This window comes from Apium graveolens, chromosome 5, assembly GCF_009905375.1.
Source record: "Apium graveolens cultivar Ventura chromosome 5, ASM990537v1, whole genome shotgun sequence".
In the NCBI taxonomy this organism is placed as follows: Eukaryota; Viridiplantae; Streptophyta; class Magnoliopsida; order Apiales; family Apiaceae; genus Apium; species Apium graveolens.
The window spans coordinates 302,986,572-303,005,406 of NC_133651.1; the positions used below are offsets into that span (position 1 = coordinate 302,986,572).

The window sequence follows — 18,835 nt, forward strand, 5'->3', positions numbered from 1 at the left end:
GATCATATTCTGCTACTAACTCATTTTCCTCAGCCTTGGAAAACTGTACCATTCTCTCCAATTGTTGAGATTGCTGTTGTTGTTGACCTTCAGCTACAAGTGCAGTAGATGTGCTGACCATTCTATCCTTCCCGTAGACTTCCTTCTGTTGAATCTGCTCCAACTCATAGGTTTTTAACACTCCATAGAGCCTGTCCAAAGAAATCTCACTCAGATCTCTAGCTTCTCTAATGGCAGTGATTCTATGTTCAAGATGAGCTGGCAGTGTTAAAAGGAACTTTTTGTTGACCTCCCTGATTGAATAATACTTTCCATTGATGTTCAGGTTGTTGATCAACGCATTGTACCTCTCAAACACTTCAGTAATTCCTTCTCCTGGATTTGATTTGAAATGTTCATATTCAGAGGTTAGGATTTCCAACTTGTTCTCCCTAACTTCCTCTGTGCCTTCATTAATCACCTCAATAGTTTCTCACATGTGTTTGGAATTTTTACAGTTCATCACATGTCTGTTCATCAAGGGATCAAGGGAATCAATTAATATTAATTGAAGGCTGGCATCCAAGGAGGCTTCTTCCTTCTCAGCAGGAGTAAAATCTTCAGGCTCTTTTGGATAGGTTCTAGCTTCAGTAGTCACCACACCATCTATTATTACCTCCGGTTCAATAATCATCGGAGTTTTTATACCCTTCTTTAACAAGTTTGAATATTTGGGATTTGCAACTTGTAAAAATAATAGCATCTTCTTCTTCCACATGATATAATTCTCTTTATCAAATTGTGGAATTTTAACGGTTCCAACTTTATGTGAAGTCATTATGAATTTTTGAATGAATAAAAATTCAAAGAGTTGAAAAATCACAAAAGTCTAGGATCTTGATTTGTTCGTTAATCAGAAGGCTCTGATACCAATTGTTAGGTCCCAATGTGTTTGTAGAAGGGGGGTTGAATACAAACGTCGCCAAATAATCGAATTAAATGTGGAATAAAAAATGTGAAACAAAATTCAAGTTAAATAAAAATATTATTAAACTTGAAAGGTGTTACAACAACTGTATCGATTACAAGGAATTAATCTCAAATTAATTATCACAAATCTAGAATAAATTCGACATGAACTTTTTCTATTTTTGCAATAATTAGAATCAAATGCTAAACGCGATTTGAGATTAAGTTCTAGGGATTTTAATCCGCTAGATTGATACACAAGAACAAGATAAATAATTCTAGTGGTTTGGATTTAACATTAACAAACTAGAAATTGATCTTGAATTTCTGCAGAGAAGATGATTTTATATTTCAAGGCGGCTGCACTTTTGTTCTTGACTTGTGTGTTGGATGATGGATTATTGAAAGAAGGTCTTCTGCTTCTTTTTAATCAACAAACCAATAGAATTGAATTGGCATGACAATCATATAGCTGGCAAGACTTTCGGTAGGACAATTGAATGAACTAGCAAGATAATCTGAATGAACTAGCATGACAATCAGAATGAATTAGCAAGACAATCAGAATGAACTAGCAAGACAATTATCCTCCTAGAGTAACTTTCGGTATGACAATGGAAAATGGCCTAGCATGACAATCGGTATGACAATCCAGATTGTCATGCTAGTTCATTTCCATTTGTCTTGCTGATTTAAGATTTGAATTTAATCCAATTAAACTTCTGAAAATTCCTAAAATTAATTCAGAATTAATTAATCAATTAATTCAATTAATAAATAAATTATTCTTCGCAGATATAATTTATTTTCTTAATTAAATTAGATGAATTAATTAATTAATAGAGAATTAATTCTAGTCTTGAGCAACAACCATTCTTCTGCAAATCTTCTGAAAATCACTGAAAATTATGAATCAATTCCACCACTTCAACGTTGACACTCGATGTACTGTCTGGTTCATGAGTGACTAACTTCCGTGACGTTTCTTCATGTCTTGACTCTGACACTTTGATTTTCTTCAGATTAAATCCTTGTAATTAATTGATACTCTGACGAGATCTCTGTCACTTGATTAAATCCACGATCTTGATTTATATCACTGAGGCATGATCAACTTCTTGAACTTCTTCCAGTGAATTACCTCCTCAAGTCTGTAGATGAACCTTGTTTCTGAATCCTTTGACAGATATTACTTTGCGAGATCTCTCTGACGGTAGATCCACTATTTACTTATTACATTCTTATTTGAGTTGAGTTGAATCCTCGAATATACAAATAGGTCTATGACATATGACTTACAGATATGATATCATTTCTAAAATTTCAACTCAGAACATAGGGTTCGAATGAATTACTTGAAATGGAGATTTTTTTTTAGAATAATTTAATAGCAGATACTTCTTTGAAATGAAGTGAATTTTAAGAAATGATCAAAAACCATTTAATACGCTTATGCTCTTAAAGCATCTCAAATCAATCGAATTAAGGTTTTTGGTGTAAGTTTTTTTTACCTATAAATGTAGAACATTTACCGCATTCTAAGATTAGTAAAATTTAGGCCTTCCCCAATAGTTTTAATCAAAAAATCCAAATTTGGATAACCGGTTGACCAAAACTCTGATTCAAATTTTTGTAGAACTCCAACGGCGTGATCTAAATTTTGATCCAAATTATCTTTTACAAATTTATAATATAAAAATATTATATTAAACCCTTTATTTTAGATTTTATATTTAACCATATCAACTATTTATATAATATTTTATACATTATTTAAATTAAAAATAAAAATTTTAATATACGTTAAAAAAATTAAAAACTAATCAACTATTATTTTATTAGTAAATTCATTTCATTAGTTGAGATATGAAATATTATTATCATTCATTAAATAATCATAAATCCTTTTTTGGCTAAATACCATTTACAAATTTATAATATAGAAATATTATATTAAACCATTTTTAAACATAACAAACTAATATATACTCATAAGAAAACTATTATTTTATATTTGGATAAGAACTATTCACTGATCCAAATTTGGATATCTATTTGGATAACAGTTGTAGTTGCAGGAGAATTTGGGATAATCTGCCCCAAATTTGAACCTTTGAATCACTGTTGGATATGCTTTTAGTTCTAAATTTCGTTTTCGCAAAATAATTTACTTCACCAGACGCTTTAACATCGTGTATCTCAATTTAGTAAATACAAACCACTCTTTATTATATAAATAAAACTAATAGTACCTAAAACCTATTCTACTACAACTCACTAATAGTCTCTGGAACTGATAAGATCTTTTAAATAATGGAACTTAACACCATACTCACAGGTTTGATTGTAATTAAATTATAATAATATAGTTTAATATCATTACGCTTCTTCAAAAGTTTTATAATGTTCAATAGTATAATTTAATTTGTACGGTATTTTTAAAGGGAAAGTAATTATTCAAATTTTAAAATTAGTGGTCAACTAAAAAAATTGTGACTAACTACAATGGTCACAGTCGTCTATCTTTAATGAGTAAATATGAATCATATTTTCTAAGTATAGATGTGATCCGAATTATCCTTTACAAATTTTTAATACATAAATATTATATTTAACTCATTATTTTAGAATTTATATTTAACCATTATCAACTATTTATATAAGATTTGATAGATTATTTTATCTAATTACAAAATTTTTAATATTTATTAAAAAAATTAAAAACCTGATAAACTATCATTTTATTAATAAATTCATTTCATTAATTAAGAGATTAAACATTATTACGATTCATTAAATAATCATAAATCATTTTTTTGGCTAAATAATCATAAATCATTTTTAAACCTAATATACTAATATATACTAATGAGAAAACTATTATTTTATAGTTGCGCTAAATTTGGAGTAGTGAATACTGGAAATTTGGATAAGTACTATTTACTTATCCAAATTTGGATCTCCATTTGGATCATGTAGAATTTTGGATAACCTGCCTGAATTTATCATTATTATAGTCATAAATTTTAATATAATATTATTTTTCTCTCAAATTTATCAATATTATACTCAAAGTTCTTAATATAATATTATTTTAAGTATGTGATATACTATCTTTTCTAAATTTTCAATTTTAAATTATATTTTGGAAAAACATGAAACTTATTTGAAATTTTCAAATGTTAATAATTGACAGCTCTGTACCACATATACATTTATTGCACTTTCACATTAGGCCACACCTAGGATTATACATGCAGTACGTCCATAACTTTACAGTAAATAAAGGTGCACTAATCAGTCCATAAAATGGAGATTTATGCAAAATATTTTATTTCTCTATTCCAGGAGTATATACACAAATGTATCCAATTTACACCTTTCTTAGGAAGTTAATGGTTTGTGACCGTGCTTTCATCAAAATAATGTTAATTTATGTGTTTTCTTCTACTAAAAGCTTCCCCATGTGCTTGATTTGATATTGTGCATAATTCAACCATACCTTTATCATTGTATTGTAAATATTGAAAATTAAATCCTTATTTCAGCTTTGTTGTGAGTGCGGATGGAAGGATATCCGGGGAGATTCATAATGTCATGTGCAAACTATTTACTTACATTTCATAGATAACATTTAACTATACCATTTATTAGTAAAATGATAGAAAAGATGACATGTAATGTAGTCAAAAATGAAATTGTAATTACCACGTACAACTTTCTTGGCTTCCAATGCGGCCATCAACGTAGTTGGCAGTTGAAAATGTTAATTACAAAAAGGACTAACATCAATGTAAAGGTAAGCATTACACATCGGACCTCATCCAGAAATAGGAAGTGAATTAGGTGAAGAGGAACAAAATATTCTTGACCAAGGTAAAATTATCGGTAAAGTACAAAATTCTTTGGTCTTTTGATATTTCATGGTGAAGTACTGCCCTACAACATTAAAGATATTTAATAAGAAATGGTCATTGAGGGAAAATACCAAAACTACAATACTGGGGCAGGAGCGGAACATGAAAGCTAACGTGACTGGAAAAAGGCACAGTTTGGTAAAGGATGGAGTAGATTCACCAGTGACAACCTCATGCAAATTACTAAACTACTTGGTTTTTCAGTTACACACTTTATTTTTTTCTAAATGAATTATATTGCAAGTACTAAACTACTGTGAAAATACGGCATACCAAAAGGTATTTGAAGTTAACAGCTCCAAATAAGAAAATAGAGAGCAACTTAAAAAAACAACTCAGTAAAGCCCCAAATGAGAAACAGAAATAGAGTGAACTAATATGTTCAAGTACACATGAAATCACTACGCCTACTAAGCTCACAAAATAGAAATTACACATCAAACTATAAACCAACTAAACAGTAGGAACATTACAGAATATCTCCTTGTAAACAACATTATCAGTCTTTCCGGTACTACAACTAGCTTCGTCGTCAACAAAAATGTGCAAACCTTCCGGAGAAGTCACTCGGCTTACAGTAACATAAAACTGGCCGTGTGTAAACACAAAATTGGGTAAATATAACCCTGCTGTCTTTAAAGATTGTCCGTGCGATTTGTTAATCGTCATGGCATAACAGATTTGAATTGGCATTTTGTTTGTGAATAAGTTTGAAGGGTAGTCGACTGTCACTTGGGCAACACTCCATTCTAGGAATGAAATGATGTGTACCAACATTTGAACCACATATAACGTCACACTGGACAACATTCTTCAAACATTTTATGATGATGAGCCTAGTACCATTGCATAATCCAAGGGTCTGATTTAGATTTCTCATTAATATTACGACGACTCCTTTAAGTTTTAACTCATGTTGGGGCATTCCTGGAATACTCAGTGAATTTAAGTACTCAATGGGGAAATTAAGACCCAATTCAGTTTCAGTTCCACCAAAATCCTCAACCCTGTCAACACTGTAGTATGAAATCGCGTCACCTGGAAGTTTATCGAAAATAAGAGAATTAAGATGAGAAACTGTTTAATTTGTTGGAGTGGGAATAGCTCGCTCAATAAGATATTTTGGGAATTGGAAGTTGGTGAGAAACTTTGGATAGATTGCAGCCATCATTTTCTCAAAAGAGTTAGATTGCTCAACATTACAGAACTGAGGTGGAATCTGAACTTCAAACTCGGTACAGGAAGGACCTTCATCCTTAGAAATGTAATTTTAACCTTCACCAATACCTAGTACCCATCGGGAAAATATACTCAATACTTCATTACGTTCATCAGAATTACCTTTGCTAAGACGCATGTTGTGCTTCAAAACAAAGACTTTACATGCAGCCCATAATCTAGACCTGGTAATGTTGGCAGAGACAATATCAGCATGATCTCCGTAGGGTATGACAGGGAGAATTTGTCAAAAATCCCCACCAAGCACCACAATAATTCCACCAAATGGTATATGATAACGTTTTGGTGAACAGCCTTCATCAAATCCCTTAAAGATCTGTCTAAACATTCAAACGCATGACGATGTTGCATTGGTGCTTCATCCCATATAATTAAACTTGTATGTTTCAGAATTCCAGCTGTCTCCGAATTATGACCAATGCCACATAAAGAATAATCATCAATGACAATTGGTATCTTAAATCGTGAATGCGCGTTCCTTCCTCCTAGAATTTAAGTTGCTTCTATTCCTGACGTGGCTACTGACAACACTATTTTTCCTTCAGCTCTAAGTTTGAAAATAAAAGTTCTCCAAAGATACGTTTTACCGCACCCACCACTGCCGTAAACAAAGAAAAGACCATTTTCATTTTTTCCAATAGCATCAAGGACATGATTATGTACTTCCATGTGTTCTTCATTAAGTTTACAATACTGTTATTCCTAGAGGACTAACAATGAGATTTACAGAAGGGGGGTTGAATGTAAATCTCAAAACTTTTTCAGGTTTTGAGAAGTTTATTAAAGCAGTGTGTTCTAGATGAACAAGTGTATGAATTGCTTTGAGCTAATGCAGACAGATATATATTCAAACACAAAATGTAAAGAACACAACAAACTTTAAAAACTTTTCTGGTGGATTTGTTGTTCCACCAGAGATGGTATATTAGAAAATCTGTGTTCAACAATGTTGATCACAGCTGCATCCTAGTACAAACTAGATGAATTTTCTCTCAAGATATTTCTTAACAGCTCTGGAAAATCTCTCTCTAATTACTAGCTTCTTCTTGGTTTATATATTACCAAGTGTACAAGTGAAAAACAATATAAAATTACAATAGTAAAATAAGTTCTTCACTTGCTTCTTTTCCTGTTCACTCCAGTACTTTGTTGACTATTGCATCTTTGTACTAAAGAAGAACGGCTGCTTTTTCTGTTGATCCTGAAATTCGGCTGCCACATCTCAGTTTTCTCTGTCAACCCATGTGCCTCTGTCTGTAGGTACAACTACCACTTATCAACGGCTAATTAGCAGAACATCCGTTGAAGCTTTCATCCGTTAATGACTTCATCCGTTGAAGGATGTTATCCGTTGAAGCTTTCATCCGTTGATGCATTTATCCGTTGATGCTCTCATCCGTTGAAGGATGTTATCCGTTGAAGCTTTAGAGACATCCGTTGAAGCTTAGCTTCTCATCCGTTGAAGGTCTTTAAGTCATCCGTTGATACCACTTCATTTATACAAAATTACAAGGCATGAAATATTTACAATTGGCCTTCCTATCTGCATATCATCTAGTAGTCAACATGACTTATAGTTTCTCTCAACTTCTAAGAATTACATTTTAAATACAGAGACTGAAATATGCTACAATACTAGACTTATTTCTAAGTAAAGCTACACCATCAACGGATAGCCAAAGTGGTCTTATCCGTTGAGGCTACTGACACTAAATTTCTACTTAAGTATTTTGTTAAACATATCATCAAACTAATGCACATATATTCCTAACAATCTCCCCCTATTTATGTCTATAAGAATTGTAGGCATAAATTCAGGGTTAACTTGATGATAACAAAACACTTAACAAATATTTGAATTGAAACTAAGTAGAAATATAAAAGTGCTGCAAAAGTGTATGTACTAGGAGGTAATTGAAGATTTACAGTATTTCCAAGGGTGCTCCTCTAGCCTGAGCAAATCATTATTTTCTTCTTTGTTCCCTGGTTTTCTTTCCTAGCCCTTTGTCATTTTCCTCAAATTGGAGTTGGAGTTGTCTGAAGAATTCAGCTTCATCTTCATCACTGATATCCAACTTAGATTGCATTTCTTTGAGAGTTTCATTGCTGGCAATCTTGAGTTGGTCTTCAAGTCTGAAAAATCTTCTGACTCCTTTGTCATCTCTAAATTCCATCAACCAATGAGGTGATTTGTGAATTTTAGTTCCCCTTTCTTGTATGAGTAAGGTTCTGGGCAAAGCATTTGGTTCCCTCCAAGTCTTCCTTATGTTGGCAATCTTGTTGAGAATTTCAGTCTTGGCTGTTCTGGTAAAGCCAGAATCCTTTTTGATGGCTGAAAAGACTCTGATCAAGGTAGAGTAGCCTTCATTTAGAATCCTGTAGAGAGGCCATGTTCTTTCCCCAGCTCCCTTATATCTGAAAACCAATCTCTCTGGTAGCTGTCTGTAGGCAGCTATTCCCCTTACTTCCTCCAGCTCATCCAGATAGAGATTAATGTCTGAAGCTTCTTTTATGTCACAGATGTGAACATAATCATCTTTAGAAATGGGTGGCTTAGGGTTAGGTTTTTGTTTTTGAGTGAATTTCTTAGAGGTTAGGGGAGGTGTAGATTTAGATTTTCTTTTCTGTTTCTTTGGTAGTGGTAGAGTTGTTAAAAAGGTAGGCAATGTGATGTTGTCCCAATCAATAGGTTCCTCTTTTGGAATGATTGGTTCACCATGGATATTTATAGAGGGATCAGCAACAAAAGGTTTAGGTATGGAAGGTAGTGGTTTAGATATAGATTTGGTATCTTCAGGGTTATCTTCACTCCTTCTGTGTGCCTTGGCCTTTCTTCTGTTTCCCTTCTGCCATTCCTCTCTTTCTTCCATATTTTCACCAAATATGCTCCCAAGAACCTCATCTAAGTTAGCAATCTTTTCTTCACCCCTGACTTCAATTCCTTTCATTTCTTCAACTTGGCTTGACTTTAGCTGTTTTTCAAGCTTTGCTTGTGCTCTTTTGTCAGCCTTGAGTTTTACAGCTTCTTTCTTCAACCTTCTGGTTTCTTCCCTTTTGGCCTTTAGAAATTTGGGATGTCCTTGCATCACACAGATACTCTTTCCCTCTCTATAGATAAAGGCCATGTCCATTCTCTCACCCTTGTCCTTGGTCTCCTTCTTCTTTATGATGCTTGCACTTAGAACTTTGTCTCCATCAGGTTTTGGAAGAGGAAAGTCTACTTCCTGCATCTGAGCAAAGTCTAGGGGATTCTTTGTGGAGTCCATACTGGATCTAGTGTTAGGCTTTAGAACCATAGGTTTTAAATTCTTGAAAGAAGTCTCTCCAACCTTATTTCTCCCTACTGGCTTGAGCTCCATGTTGATTGGTTCAATCTTTGTGCTAAATTTCACAGATGTTGATTTATTTTGTGTAGAACCAAACACCAATTGCAACCTTTCATCAATTCTCCTCCATTGTTCTTTCATTTGTATTTCAGCTGCTGCTAGCTGAATCAAATCAATTCCATCAGGTTTTCCCTTGATTTGAATGATTGGAGAGGTAGTGATGGCAGGAACTAGCACTTTAGATATCTGAATCTTTGTAGAGGGCTCTCCTTCCCCTTCCCTTTTATTCTCCCCCTTTTTGTTATCATCAAGGAGAGGGGTCAAGCCTTGTGCTTTTGCCAGCTGCATTAGGAGATTGGTTTGAGATTGTTGGTTGAGAAGAAGGGTGGCCACAGAATCTTCAATTCCTTGAACTCTGTCTTCCAACTTGGCCAGCCTTTGTTCAGTAACTGATTCCTTTTTCAATCTCGAAACCAAGTCCTGCAAAGTACCATAGGGCATGACTGAATCCAATTTTTCTGAAGTGAAGGATTTCAAGTCAGCAATATCTTTCCTGAGATCATCTAGACTCATATCTTGCTTTACTTTCTGCAACTTCATGAGATGCAGTGAGTCCAGGTGAGCTTGGAGGATAGCCTTGATATTTGCATTTGAAGTGTTCTGAATGGCCTGTTGAATAGTGATGATTTGTTTGACCAAGTGGACATTGAATTCACCTGTTCTATGCTCCTTAGTCAAGGCCCATTCAGGTAGATTAGGAATGGAATTAGGGTCTTCATCTCCCCCTATGTTCATGCTTCCATCAGAAGAAATAGAGTCATCATCATCAGAATTTACTCCAAATTCCTCAGATGGCTCACCAGCTGTAGAAGGCATCCTGTTAATAGCAGCTTTATCCCTTTGAAGAGATTCTGTTGAGTGCACTAGATGTAGTGTCCTCTCTGCCTCCTCATTGTCCTGAGCAGCCAACAGTTGATAGGCTGTCACAGGATGAGTAAAAGTGTCAGCATCCAAGAAAATGTTATCAATTACAGCTTTGTAATGTTGCTGAAATTGTCTTTCCTTTTCAGCATCATCCACAATCATTGACTCATGAGCAATGGCTGGTTCCACCCTTGTATCAACTGTACCTGCTTTTCTCTCTTTTTCTCTATGTTCTTGCATCAGGGGCTCCCCCTGGCTCACACATCTCACTCCCTCACCTTCACCTTCTAAGGTGGTACTCCACTCACTGACTTTTGCCATGCTGGAAGAAATAGCATGCATTTTTGTGCTCTCAATCTCTCCTTTTGCCTGGGAGCAACCCAGCCTCTCACTCAAATTTTCACTCCCTGCCCTCAATCCTAAAAGTGATTGCACAGTATTCATGTCTTCTACACTTGGAATCATTTCAGTTATTTGTGTAGAGACTATCAACGGATGTGGAATATCCGTTGAAGTTGAAACTGTTGTTATCAACGGATAACTGCTGTTAAGCTTATCCGTTGAAGAGCAACCACTTGTCAACGGATGAGTGATATCCGTTGAAGAAGGAAAAGAAGATGAAATTGAAAGTGATATAATTGTTGAATCTGTATAGATTGATTTGATATGTGTTGATACAGATCCTTCAATTATATCTGAAAGAATTTGCGGGTGATCCAACAAATCATCTAAAAGATGATGATCACCTGTATTTGAGTGGGGCTCCTCCCTGAGTTGTAAAGAGGGAGAATCAGGAATTGATGGGAATAACATATCCACATCCAGAGATGGTGAAGAAGTATTTGGTGATTGATGTGTAGTTATTGTGAGAGAATGGGGCTGTGACTCCACATTTATTGGAGTCACATCAAACTGAGTTTGAGAAGGCACAGAGACAGATGGATGTATCTGTGCAGTGTGTGCACCCTGTGTAGAAGATTGGGTTCTAGCCTTCTTCCTTCTAATAAAAGCTTTTGTAGGTGAGTGTTTGGCTTTAGTGTCCCTCCCTCTTTTGTTCTGTGTTCCTGGTTGGGAACTCTTTTCAATAGTAACATCCTTTTGGGAGGATGCTACTAGGGATGTGCTAGAAACCTTTTCAACCACCACAGCTTTTTGAGAAACTGGGGCTTGGCTAGCTTGGGAAGCACTCAACTCTCCTTCCTTATCCTGGGGGTTTCTTTGATGTTCACCCCTCCCCTCACCACTCACACCCTGTTCACTTCCCTCAGGGTTAATGGTTGTTGTTACAACTGTTGTCTTTTGAGAAACAACAGAGGTGGTTTTCTTTGTCTTGGATTTTGAAAGTTTAGATTTGGTGACCTTGGTAGAAATCTGTTGGGACATTGACACAGATTTCATGGCCACACTAGAAGATAAAGAAATAGAGGGGTTGGAAGAAGTAGGAGTTGTAGAAGCAATTACCTCACCTACCTGGGGTGCATTCATGATTGGTAAATATATCAATTGCACACTGCTGTTTAGATCCATTCTCTTCAAGTCTGCAAGAACTCTTTTCTCTTGTGCCCAGCACTTGAGTTTATTATTCTCATTGATTATGACTAAACCTTCATCAACATGGTTAGCCAATAACATAAAGAATCTAGCATAATAGATGTTATTAGGTCTATTAGCTTTGTTACCTAATCTAGTACCTAATTCTAGCATCACATAGTTGCTAAAGTTAAAGTACCTATCAGAAACAAGCATATAGAACATATTAACAAGAGATGAAGTTATGGCATCAAAATTACTAATTTTCCCAGAGAAAACCTTTATGAAGGCATCCCCAAGAAAACTCCATTCTTTCCTAAGGCCTTTTCGTCTAATACCCCCTAAATTAGCAGAGTTAAGAGAGTAACCTATGGAATCTAACATGCTGGATACATCACTATCAGTGTGTGGTGTCATGGCATTGTTCTCAGGTAATTTAAAACATGCTTGTAAGTCATCACAGTTAATACAGTGATTTTTACCTTTGAGAGTGAAGGAGATAGTCATATCCATGGAGTTGAACTCAGCAGTTGTCCAAATCTCCTCAACTACTTCACAGAAAATCGTTGGGGCTTCCAGCATTGCATAGCTAAGTTTACAGTTTTTGATGAAGTCCATCATTTTGTGATAATCTGAGTGGGCTTCATTCTTTTCTACCAGAGCTATGAAATTGTTCTTCTCGTAGATGAACCCAGATTGAGACATAATCTTCACGACTGGTGCCATTGTTGTGAGTAGAAATTGCAGAGAATAACAATCTTGTGAATGTTGATTCATCAAGTGGCTTGGTAAATATGTCAGCAATTTGTTGTTCACTTGGAACAAAATGTAGTTCCACTGTACCATTCATGACATGCTCCCTAATGAAGTGGTACTTGATATCAATGTGCTTGGTCCTTGAGTGCTGTACAGGATTCTCTGTTATGGCTATGGCACTTGTGTTGTCACAAAAGATAGGTATTCTATCAACATGAAGTCCATAATCAAGGAGTTGATTCCTCATCCATAACATTTGAGAACAGCAACTTCCAGCAGCAATGTATTCAGCCTCAGCTGTAGAAGTAGAGACTGAATTTTGCTTTTTGCTAAACCATGATACAAGCTTGTTTCCCAGGAATTGGCAGGAGCCTGTTGTACTTTTCCTGTCTATTTTGCAACCTGCATAGTCTGCATCTGAATAACCAATTAGATCAAAGCCAGATTCTCTAGGATACCAAATTCCTAAATTTGGTGTACCCTTGAGATATCTGAAAATTCTCTTGATAGCAATTAAGTGAGACTCCCTAGGATCAGCTTGAAATCTAGCACACAGACATGTAGCAAACATTATATCTGGTCTGCTAGCAGTTAAATATAAAAGTGAACCAACCATGCCTCTATAACTTGTAATGTCCACAGACCTTTCAGTCTTATTTAATTCAAGTTTGGTGGCAGTGGCCATGGGAGTTTTTGCAGATGAGCATTCCATTAAGTCAAACTTCTTTAAAAGATCATAAATATATTTAGTTTGACTAATGAAAATTCCATCACTAACTTGTTTAACTTGTAAACCAAGAAAATAGGTTAGTTCTCCCATTAGGCTCATTTCATATTTACTTTGCATTAGCTTAGCAAACTTTTTGCAAAGTTTATCATCTATAGAGCCAAATATTATGTCATCTACATATATTTGAACAAGTATACTAGAGCCATTAACATCCCTAAAGAAGAGAGTTTTATCAACAGTACCTCTAGTGAAGTGATTCTCCAAAAGAAATTTTGATAAGGTTTCATACCAGGCTCTAGGTGCTTGCTTCAGTCCATAGAGTGCTTTCAACAGATAATACACATAGTCTGGAAAATTTGGATCTTCAAATCCTGGAGGTTGACTTACATAGACTTCTTCCTCTAATTTCCCATTTAGAAATGCACTCTTGACATCCATTTGATAGACTTTGAAATTGGCATGGGCTGCATGGGCTAGAAATATTCTGATGGCTTCAAGTCTTGCAACAGGAGCATATGTTTCATCAAAATCTATTCCCTCTTGCTGAGAATAGCCTTTAGCAACCAGTCTGGCTTTATTCTTTATGATAATGCCATTTTCATCCATCTTGTTTCTGAATACCCACTTTGTGTCAATAGGACTCTTGTTCTTTGGTTTGGGTACCAGCTTCCAAACTTGGTTTCTCTCAAATTGGTTTAGCTCTTCCTGCATAGCTAATATCCAATCTGGATCCAATAGAGCTTCTTCCACTTTCTTAGGTTCCTCCTGAGATAGAAAACTACTGTACAGACATTCATCTTGAGTAGCTCTTCTTGTTTGCACTTTAGATGATGCATCACCAATGATCAATTCAAAGGGATGATTCTTGGTCCATTTCCTTTGTGGTGGAAGATGTGCTCTAGATGAGGTGGCCTCAGTATTGTCATGATGTGAGACAGAGTGTTGACTAGTTGAAACTCCCCCTGAGTTGTTGGTCCTTTGCAGGGAACTTGGAGTTCTATCAACTGATGATGTAAATCGATTATCCGTTGATGAACTATGATCAACGGATGCTTCATTTTGTACTTCAACGGATGGTGCACTATGTCTTTCAACGGATACTGCATTGCTTCTATCAATGGATGCAGTATTTTGTGCATTATCCAGGGGCATGTTTTGAATCCCTTTTGAAGTGTCATCTCCATCAGTCTCCTCTTCACTATCATCACAATATATCTCAATATTGTCAAATTTGAGTCTCTCATTATGTCCCTCATCTGTTAGTCCATCAATCTTTTTATCATCAAACACAACATGCACAGATTCCATAACAATGTTGGTTCTTAGATTGTAGACCCTATAAGATTTTCCAGCTGAATAACCAACAAATATTCCTTCATCAGCCTTTGCATCAAACTTCCCTTTATGGTCAGATTGATTCCTCAGTATAAAGCATTTACATCCAAAGACATGAAGAAAGTTTAGAGTTGGTTTTCTTCTCTTGAACAACTGATAAGGAGTCATGCCTTTAGCTTGATTGATCAAAGAAATATTCTGAGTGAAGCAGGCACAATTAACAGCTTCAGCCCAGAAATATGTTGGTAACTTTGATTCTTCAAGCATTGTTCTGGCAGCTTCAATTAAAGATCTGTTCTTTCTTTCAACAACCCCATTTTGCTGAGGTGTTCTTGGAGCTGAGAACTCATGCATGATTCCATTTTCTTCACAGAACAGCCTTAATGTCAAATTCTTGAACTCAGTTCCATTGTCACTCCTGATATTTCTAACCTTCAAGTCAGGATGATTGTTGACTTGCCTGATGTGATTGATAATGATTTCACTTGCTTCATCCTTTGATCCAAGAAAACAGACCCATGAGAACTTAGAGAAATCATCTACAATCACTAAGCAGTATCTTTTTCTTGCTATTGACAATACATTGACTGGTCCAAACAAATCCATATGTAGCAGCTGTAATGGTTCATCAATTGTTGTTTCAAGCTTCTTCTGAAATGATGCTTTCCTTTGTTTGCCTTTCTGACAAGCATCACACAGACCATCCCTTGAGAATTCAACAAGAGGAATTCCTCTTACTAAGTCCTTTTTGACTAGATCATTCATTGTTTTGAAATTCAAATGGGATTGCTTCTTGTGCCATAGCCAACTCTCAACTGAACTTGCTTTGCTGAAGAGACAAGTAATAGATTCTGCATCTGTAGAGTTGAAGTCAGCTAAGTACACATTTCCTTTTCTAACTCCAGTTAGAACCACTTTGTTGTCTTCCTTACTAGTGACAACACAGGCTTCAGAATTGAAGGAAACTGTATTCCCTCTATCACATAGTTGACTGATACTCAGTAAGTTGTGCTTGAGACCATCAACTAATGCAACTTCTTCAATGATGACATTCCTTGTTGAAATCAAGCCATATCTCATAGTAAACCCTTTGCTGTCATCTCCAAAGGTTATGCTGGGGCCAGCTCTCTCTTTAAACTCTGTGAGCAGGGAGAAATCTCCAGTCATGTGTCTTGAACAGCCACTGTCCAAGTACCATAGATTTCTTCTATTTTCCTGCACACCACAAAATCAATCAATTTGATTTTGGTACCCAAGTTTCCTTGGGTCCATTCTTGTTAGCCTTTCTCCTAGACTTCATTCCTCCTGCATCTTTAGACTTAGGTGAGTTTGAGTCAACCTTGGTCTTAGATGTGGTTGGTTGAGGTGTAGGGTTAGTCACAACATTATCCATCACATTTATAGAATTATTAGGCATGGATTGTGCATACATGTTATTCCACATTGGCATATTGTATGGCATTTGAGGCATACTGAATGCAGCAAGATAAGGATTGTTAAAATATGGCATGTTTGCAAAATGTGCATAAGGATTTTGTTGAGACATAACAGGCATAGCATGTAGAGGTGATACAGACATGTTAGGCATGGAAGAGGGTACAGTTATGGGAGATTTCTTAATAGATTTACAGTTAGCAGATAGATGATTAACACTACTACAATGCACACAGCTTTTTCTAGGAGCATACTTGTCAGGTGTGTAATTGTTATGTTTGTTAACTCCTACCTTCCCATTTCTGTTGGATTTCCTTTTGGATTCCTTTTTATCCTCAACCATCTTGAGCCTATTGTTTAACTGTTCTAAGGTCATGTGCCCTACATTCACCTTTCTGACATCTTTGGATGTGCTTGCTCCTTCTTTGACAAAGTTCTTTGAAGTTGAACCAAACTTTTTGTTGAGTTTCTTTAGATTTTCTCTTTTAGAAACATCTGCCTGTTTTAATTGAGGAACCTTCAACGGATGTTCCTTTTCTTCCTTCAACGGATAACTTTCATCATCCGTTGATTCCACATCCGTTGACAGTCCATCAATTAATTCCAGTTTCTTTTTATTTTTATCCCAGGCAGTTTCACAGAATGATTCAATTCCTTGGACTTTGGCAATTTGAGCACTTACATCCCTAGATGTTTTCCAGGCTTTAATCACCTCTTGCTCTTTCTCTAATTGATTGGAAAGTATTTCTACTTTCTTAACAGATTCAGCTAGTTCATTTTCAACAGATATACAATGCAATTTGGTTTTCTCTAGGTCAATCAACTTATTTTCTAACACAGTATTTCTATTACTTAAAAACAGATTGTTCTCTTTGATCCTACTATTTTCTTTAGCAAGAGATTTAAGAGACACACGCAAATGATACAATTCAGTAGACATGTCATTGAAAGCATCATTGCACTCTTCTTTAGTAAGCTGTGTTAAATCAGTAGTGATTACCTGATTGCTTGATGAACTAACTTCATTTTCTTCAGAATCAGCCATGAGAGCAAGGTTGACATAATCCACATCTTCATCCTCTTCATCTCCATCAGCTGCCCAGTCCTTTTCTTGAGTGATGAAAGCCCTTTCCTTCTGTTTGAGTAGATCAAAATATTTCTTTTTGTAATCTACTTGTTCAAATTTCTTCTTTTCAGAGGTTGGCTTTCTGCACTCACTTGCAAAGTGTCCACTTATACCACAATTAAAACACTTGAACTTGGATTTGTCCACCATGTTCTTATAGGGTTTAGTGGCTCTAGTGTTTTTCCTGAACTTCATCTTTGCAAATCTCCTGGACAGAAATGCAAGATGCTCATCAATACCATCAGAGTCATCTTGACTGGAGTTGTCTTCATTTTCAGCAACTTGCTCTTTACCCTTGTCTGATTCTGGATTTCTTACACCATCTTTGGAGCTTGATGTAGATCTCACAGTTTCTTTTCTGCATTCTTTCTCATTTTCAGCTACCAATGCAACTGAACCTCCTTTCTTTCTCCCCCTCTCCAATACCTCATCCTGTTCCAACTCTAGTTCATAAGTCTTCAAGATTCCATATAATCTTTCAAGAGTAAAGTCCTTATAATCCTGAGAGTTTCTTAAGGAAACAGTCATGGGTTTCCATTCCTTTGGTAAGGATCTCAAAAATTTAAGATTTGAATCCTTCACCTGGTACACTCTACCATACAGCTTCAGTCCATTCAACAGCTTTTGGAATCTATTAAATGTGTCATTTAAAGATTCATTTTCTTCAAAATGAAAGTACTCATACTGTTGAATGAGAAGCTGCATTTTGTTCTCTTTTACTTGTTCTGTACCTTCACACAGCAACTGAACTGTGTCCCAAACCTCTTTGGCAGTTGAACAATTTATCACATTATCAAACATATCCTTGTCAAGACCATTAAACAAAATGTTCATAGCCTTCTTATCCTTGTGGACTTCTTCTGTGTCTTCCATTGTCCATTCTGCTCTAGGTTTTGGAATGGATTGACCAACAGCAATTGTGGCCGTAGCAACTGTGGCTACTTTGTGGGGAATGTGAGGACCATTCTCAATGCAGTTTACATAACCTTCATCTTGGGAGAGTAGATGAAGGTGCATTTTCACCTTCCAGTGGTGATAACTGTCTTTGTCAAGAACTGGGATCTTTACTCCAATATCCTTCTTACTCATCTTTGTTAGATTCCAAGATCTTTAAACTCTTTGTGTGTCAAGAGCTTGCTCTGATACCAATTGTTATTCCTAGAGGACTAACAATGAGATTTACAGAAGGGGGGTTGAATGTAAATCTCAAAACTTTTTCAGGTTTTGAGAAGTTTATTAAAGCAGTGTGTTCTAGATGAACAAGTGTATGAATTGCTTTGAGCTAATGCAGACAGATATATATTCAAACACAAAATGTAAAGAACACAACAAACTTTAAAAACTTTTCTGGTGGATTTGTTGTTCCACCAGAGATGGTATATTAGAAAATCTGTGTTCAACAATGTTGATCACAGCTGCATCCTAGTACAAACTAGATGAATTTTCTCTCAAGATATTTCTTAACAGCTCTGGAAAATCTCTCTCTAATTACTAGCTTCTTCTTGGTTTATATATTACCAAGTGTACAAGTGAAAAACAATATAAAATTACAATAGTAAAATAAGTTCTT

The 18,835-nt window shown here is 35.6% G+C and overlaps 1 protein-coding gene across 1 annotated transcript; it reads right to left on the reverse strand.

The window, feature by feature from the left end:
• Window positions 1–5,318: 5,318 nt before the first annotated feature.
• Window positions 5,319–6,773, reverse strand: LOC141661128 (uncharacterized). Its single transcript, XM_074468113.1, has 3 exons — window positions 6,692–6,773; window positions 5,709–5,903; window positions 5,319–5,614 (listed from the first exon to the last, which is right to left on the reverse strand). The coding sequence occupies exons 1-3, from the start codon at window positions 6,771–6,773 to the stop codon at window positions 5,319–5,321; spliced, it is 573 nt and encodes a 190-aa protein (XP_074324214.1).
• Between the last annotated feature and the right edge of the window lie 12,062 nt (window positions 6,774–18,835).